General features: G+C 38.8%; 1 protein-coding gene across 9 annotated transcripts in view; it reads right to left on the reverse strand.

The window, feature by feature from the left end:
• Positions 1-16472, reverse strand: part of CIB2 (calcium and integrin binding family member 2) — a 38853-nt gene that overhangs the window by 12994 nt on the left and 9387 nt on the right. For all 9 annotated transcript variants that reach the window (XR_014854350.1, XR_014854349.1, XR_014854348.1 and 6 more), the window contains 2 exons: positions 9415-9449; positions 334-445 (listed from right to left, as the gene is read on the reverse strand). Coding sequence is in view for 6 of the 9 variants with exons in the window: in XM_085070913.1 (XP_084927039.1) it covers positions 334-445; positions 9415-9449 (147 nt within the window). In the remaining 3 variants the exon portion in view is untranslated. The remainder of the gene's footprint in view (positions 1-333; positions 446-9414; positions 9450-16472) is intronic.

The raw sequence follows: 16472 nt of genomic DNA on the forward strand, positions 1-16472 counted from the left end.
GCATCTGAAAAATCAGAGTCTGAAGAATAACTGAAGGATAAAAATTTTCCAAGGTCTTCTATTGAATTAAATGCTTGTATATGCTTAATCTTTCCATTTATATGAAATTTTATTTCCTGTTAATTTCCTTTAACATCTACCCCAACAATCTCTGCAAGAAAGACATTCACCTGAATATTTTCCAGTTTCTGGGGTTGGTTTTGCCCTTGAACAGTAACAGGAAGGGGAAGACCTCAGCATGGCACAGAGCTTCTGGATATCAAACTTGGCAAAAAGTCTGGCAGACGAGCTACAGAAGTTAAGATACAGTTTGAAAGCAGTCAGAAGTGATACCTTTAGCTCAGGCATGTTTATTATAAGCTGCATAGGTAGTTTAACATCTGGGTCCCTTGTATAGTCCATGGGCACAACGTTTGGTGCCATTTCATGGTATCGGCCATGCAACCTGTAAAAAAGCAGAAATAAAGAGCCAATGACCAATTTTAAATAACCCATTCCATTCAGACAGTAATCAGACACAAATTTGACTTGCAGCTCTAATCATTGTTTTTAGTGCACAAGTCTGAGCCCACCAAATTCCCATCTCTTTGAAAAAAGGAGGTCTTTGATGTAGTATGCAGCATAATTGCTACCAACACCCATGCATTAATTGAGGTGTGTAACTGAGCAGTGTTTCACACTATGTGTCTGTACCGTTTAGGAGGCACTGCCCAGCTATGTGCACAGAAGGCCTGAACCAAGGCATGTACTATAAATGCAATTCTTATCATATGTGGAAGTTTAGTCTTACACCTAATTCATAAACTCCTTAGGGCAGAAGGTGATCCCTTTGTCATTGTCCTATATATTAAGAAAGAGCATTCTGATCTCTCAGGAGGTCATGTACCACTTGTATATATTAAAAAGCTGTATTTTGTGACATTTTCCTTTTAAGGAAAAATCCTGCCTGCTCACTCGGTATACCAACGATTACATATACAGATTACCATGTTTTATACAGCAGAACATAAACAAGGCAGTAATACAGGAAGCAATGCCTCAGCAACCCCTTCATCTCTCCAGCTTTAGCTGCAGCAGCCCCTCAGTCAGCACCACAGCCAACTGAACAACTTCAGATTCCTGTGTGTAAATAACTCAAAAACTAGGAGAAAATAATCTATAGGCATCTGTTTGCTTATGATTATGATGTGCCACAAAGAACACATGATATGAAAATAAGAAACACATTTTTTCTGTATCTTAGCAAACTGATGTCTTCCCACTGCACAGCAATATTTTGTGCCATACCGGAAATTGGATATCCACTGATCTAAGCACATTTCAGCTGCTCACCACAACTCACCCTGACATTTCATAAATACTCTGTAATTCAAGATGCAATAGCCATTTCCCTCCTCAGCAACTGATTTCTCCGTTGTAAACGGCAGTTAAAAAGATGCCTCTAAATACAACAGAAAAAGTAGCTTAGAAGGACTTGAAAGAAAGCAAACCTTTCAAGTCAAATATTCATCTAAGGATTACCTTCTTTTTTAAGAGCTAGAATACTGACATGATGTTCTACTCTTCAAGAAAATTAGGCACTCATTATTGGCACAAATTGACTATTGTGGGCAACACTTCAAAATTCAGGACCTGACAATCCCTGCTTATTTTAACTGCCAAGATTTGCTTCTCTGCTTTCTCTAATATTAGACTTGTCTCTTTATAACATGCAATATCAGTGCAAAGTAAATCTATCATTTCTTGCTGAGAGAATTCACCATCTTGTCCACAGAAATTACCATCTATTTATACTGAAGTTCAGCCATACCCTTCAAGAGCTGAAAGAAAGATCCATTTTCCTACTCTAGACTAGACTCTGCCAGAATTGTCTGGAAGGCAGGTGCTGGACACAAACATGCAGATAATTAACTGCAAATTCGAGGGCAGCTCTCATATCCTGTTTTCCTCCCAACTAACTCTGCCATTAATTCACCATAATCAGTCATAGATCTGTAGATGTAAGAGCTTTCCACCTGAGTGGATTTCACACTAAAGCATCCAAATGAGTCTGTAGGAAGTGGCTCTGATCGAACTCCTGCAAACTAAATTACAGCAATAAAATGTATCTTCCACATGCTGTTATCTCCAAGGATCCAGCAACTCTATTTGTAATAGCCTTATCACATGGCATGATTGGCATTTATGACACTGAAAAGGGCCATAAGAGTTCCCTACAACCCACAGACAATGTGTTTCACTTGCTCCTTTATCCTTTATAATACAAAAACAACAAAAAAAACCCAACCAATAACACTTTTCCCACTGGAAGGTCTTTATGGTGGAAGGTTCTTCAGGAACATGATGTATTGTTTTGTAATAAACTGGATTCACAGTCTATCAAATGCTGGATTTTGTAGAAAACAGGTTGAAAAAACAGATCTGCCTCATCCTCTTAACAAGATTCCAAGAAAGCCACCTGTTACAAGAACACAGTCCCTTTTGCAGGAGCTCCACCAACACTCCCTTTTAGTTTAAAAGCTTGTTACATTGGGTGAGTACTTTCTGGCAAGGAAATAATGCATGTCTGATCAATTACTCTGTATGTAAAGCTCAGTAGACCTCGGGGTTATTTACACCCATAATCCTCCTGCCTTTATGCAATACCTCACTACACCTTGTAGTGTTGTGCACTGTGACAAATCCTGTGAGTCAGACTCAGTAACCACTTCCCAAATGCTGCTCTCATTACTGACTGTTCTCTCACATCTCTCAGTAACATTAATTACTAACTGCAAATAGAGAAGATACAAAGCTCTGCTAAAGGCTCTAATATTTCTCCTGTTTTTGTAGAAGCAGAAGGCTCTTCAGGCGACCTGAACACATCAGAGCAGTTGTGACCTAGAGGAAAGGCTTTTTGTCCTTTCACTCAGCATGCCCTTCACAAGAAGCATATCTGAAAACAACCTAAAAATGCTTTCTCTATCTGTCCTAGACACAGTGACATTTATGTCTTGTCAGAGAGGCAATGCAAGGCTTTGCAGTGCTGTCTGAACACACACAGATTTGGAAAATCTGCCATTACTGTATAGAGACAGTCATGTATATTCAGAAACCCAAGACCAGCCTCATTGTCTTTGCAGTAGTGACTACCACAGATTCTGCCATTCTATATGCATTAAAAGACTCTTCTGGATGCAGAAGCATTTTCCCATTCCCATGTGCTCTTAATTACTTTGCATGGAAGTAGAAGAGGAAAAATGGGCAGTGTCTTCTGTGCCCCAAATGAGAGTGGGAGGGAATGTAGTGATAAATTTAATGGCAAATTTCATTTACTGATGATGCTCTGTCCCCACAGGTACTGGTATATGTTTATGCTTCATGTACAATATTCAGGGATTAAGGCTGTGATTCTGTATCACTTTTATCCAGTCTAAACCCACATTGCTGAGATGGCCCTGCAGAAATCTGAAGCCCACCACCCACTCATGTCCCTTGCATAAGCACTAACACTTATGAATGTATAGTGAGGTTCAGGGAACTGAAGTGTTTCAATATATAGAAGTTTTCAAAGTCAGCTCCTTGAGGTATATGAAGCAGTTTCAACAGCAGTGCTAGAAAATGGGGCTTTAAATTTTCTATTAAATTAATCAATAAAGGCAGAACAAGACTTACCCCTGTAGACAGAAGTACTTTTAAAATTAATGCAGCTGCCAACCAACCAATGAAAACCAAAAAAGCTGTTTTCAGAAAAAACTCTCAACACACTAATGTCCACACAGCCTACTTTTGGTTAATGCTAAATTTCATTCCACCACTTGGGGTATTTTACATGGCAAAAAAAGTGGGTCAGAGTCTGTTTCCACTTCTCAAGGGTGAAGCACCCTGGAGTGAGCACGGGCAACACTTTGTGGGTATTTGCTGGACACAGCTTAACAGGGATGTCTCCAAACTTACAATAGAGCCTCCAGCTTTACCTGAGTAGACCTGAAAAAAGAGATTTCTAAGCTTACACCCTGCAGCGACCATTTAAATTCACTACTGAGCTTTGGGAGGGAGTCAGGCTGTACCCAAGGTCACCAGCGGGTGTGTTAAAACAGAACAGCTCTTCCTTGGCTTGGTGTACATACATCTCCACCATTAAACGTAGTGACAACACATTGCAGCTGGCTGGGCTGCCTTTTTAACAGGAACTCTGCATTGAAGGAGTGCTGAAAACAGAAGATAAAACCTTGCAATGGCTCATTGATTAGAAATAAGTAGATGCTTTAAAGTGGCCTTTAGAAACAAATAAACATCTCCCCAGTTCTGGTCTCACCTTCATAGCAACAGTCACTGGATTTATGCTGTAAGGAGAAAACATTTTTATTCAGCAATATATATCCTATTTATTCCTAAATAAAAGGGATGCATTCAAAGACTTGTACATTACAATCAAAACCATCTTGAAGAGTAAATTCTAGATTGCTCTGCATTGTTCTGCGTGTTCAGAAAAGAAATAGCAAATGGCTTAACCAGAGCAATGAAACCAGGCAGTGCTGCTGGACAGTCCCACCAGGGGTTCACAGGAGCTGTGGCATGACCTGACCACACTCGGATTGTACAGGATGGAATAACCTGTGCCAGCAGCAGGACCAGAAGTGCTCCACTGCTGTTCAGATGCACTTTTGGTTATTCACCACAATCAAAGATACAGGCTCCTGTCCAGATGTCAGAGCTGAACAAAATAGCTGGAAAAGGACTTTACATAATATACAGAGAAGAATTCACCAGTCCAGAGACCAGCAGGAGAACTGACAAGTCAACCGAAAGCCCTGGAAACAGAGAGGGCTGATTGCTCAGACCTTCCATGCACCTGAACTGAGATGGCTGAAAGTAAAAGAAGCAACAGCATTGAAGATGGGATTGCAGGGACAGAATGCACAGATGGAAACTGATTTACAACCCTTGCAATAAAGGCTGTAGCCCTGTACTGATGCAAATCAGTGAACTGCACGTGTTCTCTTGTGCTGCAGTGTTTTAATGGACAGCTGGGGAACAGGGCCAGGCAGACCAAAATCCACAAGTCTGCCACACAGGGAGAAAAAGCTGCTATAGCTCAAAGAGAAGGAGGTTCTTTAATCTGGGGCTGAGCAACTGAGAAATGAGGGGCCTCTAGGGCTGTCAGCAACTGATAAAGAACGTACTTTCAGAGGGTCAGATTTATGCCATACTTGAACAAACTGTTTTTGCAACAACAAATGTTAAATGTTGCACATGGTAATTGAGGAATAAATCTCTGTGCTGCACTAATTCCTCAACGAATTATTGCTTCCAAGGATTGCAAGAGGTTAGAACAGTCCATTAGAGAAGGGGGTCTACCATGTGAAGCTGAAACCAAAACGTCAGGAAACTTGATACAAGGAAATTCAGATAGAAACTGAAACCACAACTCACTAAATTGCCACAGTTCAACAAACAGAGAAAGAACAAAAAACAGTGAGAAACACAAGCAGGAAGAGTTGAAAGGTGAAAGAATTCTGTTACTGATATGCCTTGTTCCTTTTATGTTTTGCAGTTGAAGTTATTTTGATAGTATCAATAGAATACAATAACTGGTTACTGAAATCAGATTTATAAAAAGGCAGCATAATATGAGAAAAAGTGGATAGATGAGCCTTCTGCTAGTTTTTAGTTAACATGTAAAGTATTTATTCCTCTCTGCAATACAAAATGGAGAAGCACAAATTAATTGAAGAGAGTACTAGATAAATATCTTCCTAAATCATCTGCAGTAAAATTAAAAAGAAATTGCAAGAAATGTTTTTGGCAGACAATTTATAATACATTTATTCTGAATCCAGTCATACTTAGGAAGGCTTTAACTTTGAATACATGTACTCTGCTGTTCCCAGAACTACATGATACATAGTAAGTATAGATACAAGCAGTTTATTATATTTTTCCTTCCTTAAAGCACCCCTCAAACCCCTGTTCAGAGGCCTCTTTTCTGCTAGTGATGCAAAGAACCACAGAATGCCTGAGGCTGCAAGGAAATCCTGGAGATGATCTGGTCCAACCCCTGCCCAGCAAGGACACCTGGAGCAGGCTGCCCAGGAGCACATCCAGCTGGCTTTAGATTATCTCCAAGGATGGAGATCCCACAGCCTATCTGGGCAGCCTGTTCCAGTGCTCAGTCACCCTCACAGTGCTTCCCTGTGTTCAGCCAGAACCTCCAGTGTTTCTGTTTGCACCCACTTCCCCTTTTCCTGGCATGGGTCTCTGTCTCCTTTGCACTCTCGAGATCTCAGCTCTCTCAGCCTTTCCTTATCTGAAAGGCTCCCCAGTCCCTTACCCATCTCAGTAGCCCTTTGTCAGACCCTGGAGCAGCTCCTTGTTTCTCCTGTACTGGGGAGCCCAGAACTGGACACAGTACACCAGCAGCCCAGAAATACAGATCAACACTGACAGGGATTCTGCCTTCTCACAAGTCTTAGCAAAACAGGTACAATCTGACTAAAATATAATATAGGAAAAGTTTATGGTACAGAAATGCAGGAACTGCCTAGAAGCCTTGTTGTTTTGGGTTTTGTTTTTTTTTTTTTAATTCATAGAGGGTACAGAAACTTTTTAAACAATAGTAACATAATAACAAGAAGATCAATAGTTGTTACAGGTTGTATGTTCTTCGTGTATATAGTTTCCTGTCTAAAACTCAGGAAGATTCCCAAGGGTATAGAGTTCACCCCAGCTTTATTTTTTTGGCTGACATTTTGTCCCCCAAAGCTGACCATAGGGCAATTACCCCTTTCTGCATACAAAACTTCAAAGTTTTTAAAAGAAAAACAGGAGTTATGTTCTAACCCCTCCCTCCATTTGTGTAGCAACTTGCTCCACGGGGAGCTGCATCCCAAGCAGTTTGCTGCATTTGCTCCCTTATAAGGAAGGCTTTCCAGATCCTTGAAGGAAAACACTGCTTCATTCTCTGGCAGATTTCACATTTAAAATCCAACATTCAGCTGGATTGACTAGAAGGGCTCCTCTCACCTCCCCTTTCACCCACCAAAACCAAACCAAGAATGAGGTAGAGAAGAGAATGCAACAGAAGGACTCATTTTCTTCTACAGAAAGGTTCAAAGTTAGCTGACTTCCCAGACAGTGTCCAGCTTGGTCATTTAGTGCCATATTGCCCTGGCAGTTGTCTAACTAGGTTAAGTCAGTCTTAAGTGATACAACTCGAATTTACAAGTTTTGTGCTTTTTGTTTTTTGGCTAGGACAGACATCCCAGAACACTTGTGTTTGAGCGTCTGGGTATTTGCCAAACTGTACCAGTCTAGAGGGAGAAGCAAAACAGATGGACTGGCAAGCAGACAAGTGTTATTGCTAGAGTAAAAGCTTGTCTGCCAGAAAATCAGATTTGCAAAACTGAGTAAGAGAAATAATGCCTTATAAGAGACAACTCAACCATTTGCTCCCATTTACAATCACAAGAGAGGCATGTCATACAAATATATTCATTGCTATGACTAAAGTGGTTTTCCAACTTTTCTTCACATATCTTTTTTTTTCTATTACCCCTCTTTCTCTCTACAGGACATTTTGCAGTATAACAAATCTTTTTGAATGGTGATGCCCAAAACTGGATGGTCTATTCCTCCTGAGATCCCAACACTGCTGACTGGAATTCTCACATATTATAAACACTGTTGAGGCTAATGAATTGTAAAAATTCATTTTCCTTTTTTGCAAGAGCTTTACAAAGGCAGGAAGATTTGCTTTTAACAAAGCTACAGTAGCTGCCTCTGAACATGTATTAAGTTCTAGGCACTTACAGACTGATTGTCTATCAGTTTGTTCTGGCATCTTTCCATGCAGCTAAGTTGTGTCCTGAAGCTACACACAGTGGTCTCATTTCCACATCCTCCTTAAGAAAACTGGGGCATGTTTTCAAAGCCCTAACACCACCAAAGCAATCACTAACAGCTCTAAAAATTTGTTGGCTGTCCTATGGGTATTTCAGATAATGTTTTGAGTCAGTGATAACAAATGTGTCTACAATACCCAACATTCTTTAACATGTTCTTGCCCTAGGCCCATGAGTGAATGCTCTTAGCTGTGATCAGCACTTCCCAAAATTAATCATCTTTAATAAAGACTTAGGAGTGTATTGAGGTTTTCTGGTGATAAACAGCTATCAAAGACCAACAGCGAGCTATGGTTTCTATTTTTCCCTTTCACCAGGCACATTTGACTCTGCTGCAGTCTTACCTTACATTTTTTCCTAGATCCATTTTCAGCATTTTGTGTTAATTTCTTCTTCACTTTAAATTCATAAGTTCTACTATTTTCTAAAAATTTGCAAATTATCCACATTCAGATTACTAATCAAAAGAATGTGTCCTCAACCCTTCTGACCACAGCCTGCATTTATGTTGACTTTGATGCTGACACCAAAGCCTTGCACATTAAAGTCAGTGTGTAAGTCAATCTAACACTTTACTGGTAGGGAAATGCCAAGTCTTGCTCTCCTCTCCTTTCGTCATTTTCAGTTGCATTTGCTTGCTCTGGTTCTTATGCCAGCTTTGGCACTCATCTGATCCCTCAGAGAGCTGATTCAGCTTATTAAACCAGTAGAAAATAGATTTACTGTTGTTTGGGGTTTTGATGGGATACTTTCCCTGTAGGGACAGATAAAAACACTTAGCCCATTTCACCTAATTGCAATCTCATGCTAGTTTACATCAGTTTACATCAATGTAAATTGAAGCTGCCATATTAATCCCTTCATCCCCACCTACACAACAGCACCTCTTCCTCACTAAAAGTCATTAGCAGTCATGCAAATGGATGCTGAACCAGACAGGGCTTGCTTTTTTTTTTTTTTTTTTCTTTTTGTAAGGTTGCTCCTTGCTGGATCATCTCATTAAACTTGATAGCTGCACAAAAAATTCAGTTCAGCCTAAAGAGAGCAGGACCTGCACTTTCTCCATAACCCCATGAGCATCCTGCAGTGCATAAATAAGTTCCCAGCAGTATTTAGCTGCCCTTTCACTGAGACAGGGAGATGCGAAATCTGTACGTGCTAACTGACCAGGGGGTCAGAACCCATTTTATTCCTGCTCAGTAAAACTTCACCTCAGACATGTAGAACCACCTCTGGATTCTACACTGACTGCAGGATGTGCCCTCATTGGTATCACTGAGCAGAAAAGCACCAAATCCCTTTTATACAAGTCACTGGCTCAACCCAAAAAACATCTGTGATAATTACCTCAAGCTAATCACCATCATTCTCCTTATGACAATTACACATTATAAGTGTATCTCAAGTTCAACCCTATTCTCATTCATTCCTACAGAATAACTAGCTTTATCTGGTTTCCTCACAAGTAAGATAAAAAGATATAGCCCCTACCACATGGATCACAAAGGAGAAATTTAAAAAATTTACTTACCGAAGGATTTCCTTCCGAGTGAAGAACGTGCAATCCTGTTAAAAAAACAAAATGTGTCACTGTACTGCAGAAATATTGAAAACAACTGCAAAGAATTATTTTTCAACCTTTTGGAAGAAAGCTCAGATCTGACAGTAAAACATTAACGATGCCATTTGGTTGCCATCTACTTTTGACTCAGAAAGCAATATACACCATAAAATAACAGAAATATTCCAAGAACAGGCCTATCAGTAAAAAGAAAGATATTGGTAATGTGATAGTCCAGGAGGAAAAAAAAGCAGCTTGCTAAGATACTTCTCCAATGTGGAATGACCAGATCATAAGTAAAATCCAATACAAAAGATAAGGTATGTGCCAAAAGTATTCAACAAATGAATATGGAGAACTATAAACAAATAGATGACAAAAGTTGTCTTCTAACTTGAAGTATCCCCCTACTGGAGACAACTGGTTTAATAATAAAATCAAATGGTTATTTTTCAGTTATTAACTCTCTTTGCTAACAATTAGTTTGCACTGTGGTCACTTTGGTGAAGGCTACAAACTGCTCTAGTTTAGGAGCATGGATAAATGGACAGACCCTGCTCTGAACAGCAGCAAACTATTCAGCTCTCCTTGTGCTACCACAGAATTAGAAATAACTTACTAAAATGCAAAGTAGAGCTGGCTGAACATAAGAGCATGCAAGCATTCACTTGCATTCTAAATGGCCCTGTGATGTGACTGAATTTACATTGGTTTAATTTACTTCATGAACACCTGTGTTATATTAGAATTCAAACACTTCACCAAAGAAGCAGAATATGAGCAGTGGAAGAGTTTGCATGTCATGCATTTCTATGTCAGTCACAAAAAAAGTTATAATTTCAGGTGCCATGAGGAAATGTAATAATCAGTCCCAACTCAACAAAAAATAATCCTTTAATCTCCACTATTTTACCTAGCATGTATTTAATGGAAATTCTGCCCTGCATCCAAGACTAGGAACACCAATGGCAATGAAATATTTGATAATCAGTTGAGGACAGCATTCATCAATTCAGAGAATGTGCAACTTGATCTTAGAGCCAGCTCATGAGGCTGTATATATAGGGAACAACCACCAACACAGACAATTTTTCCTGATTTTCCACCTCTCTCACAGGCCTGTGTGATGTGGCAAGGCATTTGCCTAACAATTAAGCTCTTTGTAGCTTTTCTCCTTTAAAGTAAAGATATTTAGAAGCTATCATTTTATGATCATAAAATCAGCTAGTGACAAGATAACACTATCAGACTTGGTAACTCCTGCCTAGAGTACATACAACTAGTTTGACTCCCCCAGTGCTGCTCTTCAGTCAACCAGTGAAAAAGTCTCTCTTTCCCAAGCTGAGACTCATTCTGGCTAAATGCCTGCTTCTTCCAAGGAGGGGAGAAGCGAAGGATCCCAGCTGGCTGAAGCAGTCAACCAGCCTGTCTCAGGTGTCCAGGAATGCGATCAGCCCCACAGGGTATCAATTATTGAGCTGCCTTGCTCTCCTCCATACAAAGTGGCAGAAGCAGCAGCTCTTCCTTCAGTGGATTGTGCAGCTACAAGGCCCAGGAGGAAGCACCTTGGGAGCTGCTGACACTGATGTCAATTGTCTGGAACTGCACAAAGTGATATTGGAGCCAGCTGGTCAAGTCTGCCTTAATTCCACACAATCAACACAGTCAAACTGTCACTTAAGGATGCTTCTTTACTAAGAAAGGGCAGGTGTAGTCTCACAAATAATTGTAATGCCTTCAGCAGCAATCTTCTGTAATTAGACAGGCTGGGGAAAACAGCAGCCACTTTAGAAAGCTGACAGGGAAGTGATATACAAATGGAGACAAAGATTAAAAAGAAAAGTTACCCTTTACCTTGCAAAAGTCCTGCAAAAATGCTATTTAGAAGACAAATTAGGAGATCAAATAATAAACCATTTTTCTTACAGTCCACAAATTTTTTATATTTTATTCTAAGCTGAGTTGCTTCATGACATTGACAACACTACCGCATGCCTGGTTTTTAATCAACAACATTTTTACTAATATAATCCAAACCCCACTAATATTGAAAACCTTTATAGCACAAGTAGTTGCAACTATCTGCCTGACCATTGTTACTGACAGCAGTATTCCAATTATGCCTGCCAATTATATGGAATTGTCAGGGATGAGGGGTGTAAAAAAAAAAATTTAAGAGTGGTCTCACTCTTAAGAGATATCTTAAAGCTGCTCAGGGTTAAAGCACCACAAACTCGTTATAACCTGGCCTATGCTTCTGATTCAGTGAGATGATGCCACCTATGAAATGATTTGCCATTAAAAAGCCTGTCTGGTGTGAAATGGCAAACACAAAACCACAGCTCCACGTGACCTCTGACAGGGAAGTCCAGCCATCCCTCTTGCTTCTCCCACCTTCTTATTTCTGCCTTTCCTTCCTGCACACTTCACCTCGATGGGTAGAATAATCACTTCAGAGAACTCCGAAGGAAGGAACTAAAGGAAGGAACTAATGTGTTTGCAAATGAACCTTGCAATAATGGATGCATTTCCAGCTTGGATCATTTCCTTTCAGGGACTTAAAATAATGTAGTGTTGGCAGTGCTGGTACAAGAGATAAAGATAAAACAAGTGTCTATTGATGCCACGAAAGGGGTGCAGGACTGACCTTTTTTCTCCTTTTTTTGAAAGCACAGCACTAAGCTGGATTAAAACCATGATGGAACAAAGGTCTAAATACCATAATCACATTTCATAGTTGCTGGAACTTCAGCAATTTAATTCCAATTTAATTAAAGACTTTTGGCCAAAGAAACACGGAGGTGAATCATCCAATTTGCTTCTGGCTACTTCATTCATACAGAAAATACACAATGAAGGACAATAAATAGTAAATTAACATATTAAATTCACTCTTTCATAAGGAAAGGTGAAGTGGGCTCTGGAAAGCATTTGTCATTTATACACATGATAACTTTGATTTTCATTCAAGCCAGAGGTATCATGGAACACATCTGCTATTTTGTGAACTGTATTTGAGTTTACTAGGAACACAAAAAGCAACCTGTCTGTTCTGTCTGGACACTAAAGCCATTGGGAGTCTTGCTAGAAAAGCACAAACTAAATACTGAACAAATAAACATTACCAGAGTTTTCATAATTCTTATCAGTTCAACATTTCTGGCAAGAATTGATGCTGAGAATCATTGCCTTTATTTCTAGTGCTATACAGTGGCCTGAAATACTTCTGCTAAGAGCAGGCCTTTGGGGGTTTTAGCGTGTTTAGAACAGAGGCTTTGCCTTGACAGGTCACCCATTCCAGCCCCTAAGAACATACATGTTCCTTTTCCAAGATCAACTATCCCTCTCAGTCTATCTTTGTGTCCTTAATAGTCAAGTTAATTAGAAGTCAAACATGGGATCACTGATGGTTTTTGGAGGTAAAATACCACTAAAACAAATCTGCAATTATCCACTTAACATCTTACAGGAAAGCCAATAAAATCAAGCAAACAGAAAATAAATTTCCCATTGATTTCCATGAGATCATGACCTTGGATAATGGGACTTGATTCTCAAATTTAGCATTGAGATAGCTTAATTGCTTCTTAAAATACTTTGCAGAGAGAAGAGGCAGACAGCTGATGTATTTAGGTTCCACAAGTAGCTTGGCTCATGGCTGCTATTGGGACTTTCTGCAAGTCAGTCAGCATTGCTTGCAAAGCACAGTTAACAGTCTCTGCTCTTAACATTTATTTTTATAGAAGAGCAGAACACACATGTTGTTAGTTTTATTCTTTTATTTCCTATGTCAGATGAATGCAGATTTAGGACAGAACAGACTGAAATAGGGTGGTCTACCACCTTTTCTGTTAGTCTGTAGGACTTTACTGGAAACTCCTAAGTTGGTTCTGCCTTGTATTGATTTCTACAGTGAATTGAACAAAAAATAGGGAGAGAGAACTGCTCTGACAATGCTGCTACTTAACTGTCCACACAGAGCTCACCAGGAGGTGTGGCTCCACCATCAGCCCACGTGTCAGCTGTTCTGGGGGATGGATTACCAATTCCCCAATTCCCTAGGGCAGCACACAGCTTGTGAATGGCAGCAGAGTCCTCTGAATGGGAGGTTACCAATCACCACTTCCAGAAACAAGTATTGTGCAGAAAGCACAGCTCTTAAATAAAGCTAATTTCACGGAGATATCAAAACTCTTCTCCCCAGAACAAAAACTGGAGAAATCAACAACAGAATGAAAGAATAAAAATACTCAAATATGCAGAACTGCTGTTAAACAGTATTTCTTAAAGCCATTAAATGCATATTTCTCTTCTAAGACAATACATGTATATTATGCTTTTTGTATGTATAGTTTCATAAGGTCAGGTTTATTCTGATGCTGCAACAGCTTCATTGGAAAGTTTTATAGATGAGAAAATAATATAGATCAGCCTTACAAAATCACTGCAAATTAAAAAAAAAAAGTCTCAAACAAAAGCAAGCAAACTACAGATAATGTAGGTAATGTAAACCATATAACTATCTCAGAGAGCAGCTCTTTAAAAATGCTAACTACTGGATGCTGCAGCATTTAAAAGGTAATATTTCAAGCAAATTATTTCAGAGGTTTCATTTTTAATATCACAGATGACATTTTGTACTGTGTCAAAGTACAAAATATGTGTAAGAGCATTTAATCAAAACACCATTAGAACATCATCCTGTGAAGCAACCAAGAACTCGGTACCAGACAGAAGCAAATGAACTTTCAGAAAAGATCTATTATTAACTCTGTTCTGGTAACATTTTACAAATGCAGTACTTTTGTTCTACATTCCATACAACTAAGACTGGCATAGAGTTGTGCAAGACTGACTCAACACAGCATAAATATTGATGTATTTTCCTCACTGTGAGTGTATAAAGAGTTAACAGTCAGTTAAAAAATGTTTGCATCAGAACACCAATGAAAATTTTACCAAAATGTTAATATTTACTTTACAGCTACACCCAAACCAACCAAAACACCCACTGAGTTTCAGAAGGAAAAAAACTGCAGCTCTAAGAACCAGTTTATATATTTACACTGCAACAGGGGAGTAGAAACAAGCCAGACATTAGTAAGGACTGAGAAGAAGCAAACTGCCAACAAAAGCAATTTTGCTCAATCTATATATACATCAAATGGTAATGTGAAACCAGAATCTGACCAAAGGATAATTTCACAAAAAACTTGCTCCATTATTATGTTACTTTAACTTGCATAATAACAGCAATACTGTATCAAATGGAAAATACTTTTTACAGATGATCCTGGAGAACCTGTGATTGCACTTTTTGTATTCTTGCAAATAGCTAATTTTCCAAGACCCTGGATGAAGTCAAGCATGGCTTTTCAAAAGATAGCTTGATGAACCTGTTTTACTTTACAAATGGTGTTTCTTGACAGATCATAACATAAATTGTTTCCTTAGGTTTTGTGTGATTCTCACGAAATATAGTTGAATCACACTTTGACTTCAGTTTTGATAAAAGGAAAAAAGTGAGCTCTGTAATAGAGAAATTCTCATGTAAAAGAAGCAAGTCACTATTTCACAGTACTATATTGTATTGCAATATTGCCTATAAGACTGCCAGGGTAAACATCAGTTTGTTTTGAGACTGCATTAAATAATGTAGAATAAATAATACCACTAATGAACAAATACAAATGGCTTGCAATAAAACCAGTAATATGCCCTATAAACTCTAGGTTATAGAGGGGGAAAAATAAAAAAAAAAAAGTAAAAAAAAACCAAGTAAGAACCAAATTTGTACCAAATGCATATGCCTTCTTTGAATAATCCCAGAAAAGGGAATGAGATTGACTGAACAGTGCAGGAGTTTGTCCAGAGCCCAAGCACAGTTCCTCTGCATTTCCTACTCAATACAATTGTTTTTCAGTTAGAAATGCCATGCATCAAGATGTATATATGGTTCTGATGTTGCTTTGCTGCATACACGTATTTTCCAGTGCTTCAAGCATCTGCACACAGCATCATTCAAAACTCCCTAAAATTTCAGTTCATTTTCTTTTCTAAATATGAGACTTGACCCCAAAATCTGTAGGCAACTTTTAAGACCTTAATTTTAAAATATTCTTCAATTGCAATGAAATCCATCTTTCTTGCCTGTCAATACTTAACTGTTTCCTAGACAGACCATGCTTAGATTTTGCATTTTGTGTACAAAAACCCCAACAACAACCTACCAAAACCCTCACCCACAAACCCCCCGCCAAAATCACAACCAAAACTCAAAGGGCATGAGAATCATAAATGCCCAGTAGAATTCCTTTTTTTACAAGGCCAGCATTTTAAATGAGGTGAATCTCTATGAGGAAATCTGTGCTAGCAAAAGCCTAATTTGCAAAACACTTCACTTATGAAAATGCAAAGAGATGCCAACTAGAACACTATCATAATAACTGGTGACACGATCTTAACAGCAGGTGATATGACAAGGGGAAATACTGCAAATCTCCTCTCTTTAATTTGCCTCTACCTACTGTGATTGAAAAAAAAAAAGCTGAAAAGTGTAATATCATCAAGTTCTGTTACAGGAACTCTTTCACAAACAGTTTCAACTGGCTACCCATCACCAGTCTTAATGAAGAGCATTTAAAAAACTTGTCCATTAAAACACTGAGGTCATCCTGTGGGTGACCAGATTTATAATTCTTTAATTTAAACGTAAAAGTTCTTCCAAAAACGTGACTCTTCAATATGACAATTTACATGCAAAAAAAAAGGTGCATAGGCTTTCCAGAAAGCTTTAGGTAAATAAAACTGATTTGATTTGATTTATTTCATTAATATCATACTAATCATCTGAGATTTATGTGTGCTAGCTCCTCAAGCCGGTGATTTTTCTGCAGCTTAGTCTTCACTCTCTAAAGCCAAAGCTACTAGCATAGGTTTTACCATGCTTTAAACACGGTAAAACTTCTCACTTTTCCAACTCATAGTGCCTTCTATGGAACAAGCATATAAAACATAATGAATTTAAA

This window comes from Lichenostomus cassidix, chromosome 10 (assembly GCF_008360975.1).
Source record: "Lichenostomus cassidix isolate B80296 chromosome 10, HeHo_3.0, whole genome shotgun sequence".
Classification (NCBI taxonomy): domain Eukaryota; kingdom Metazoa; phylum Chordata; class Aves; order Passeriformes; family Meliphagidae; genus Lichenostomus; species Lichenostomus cassidix.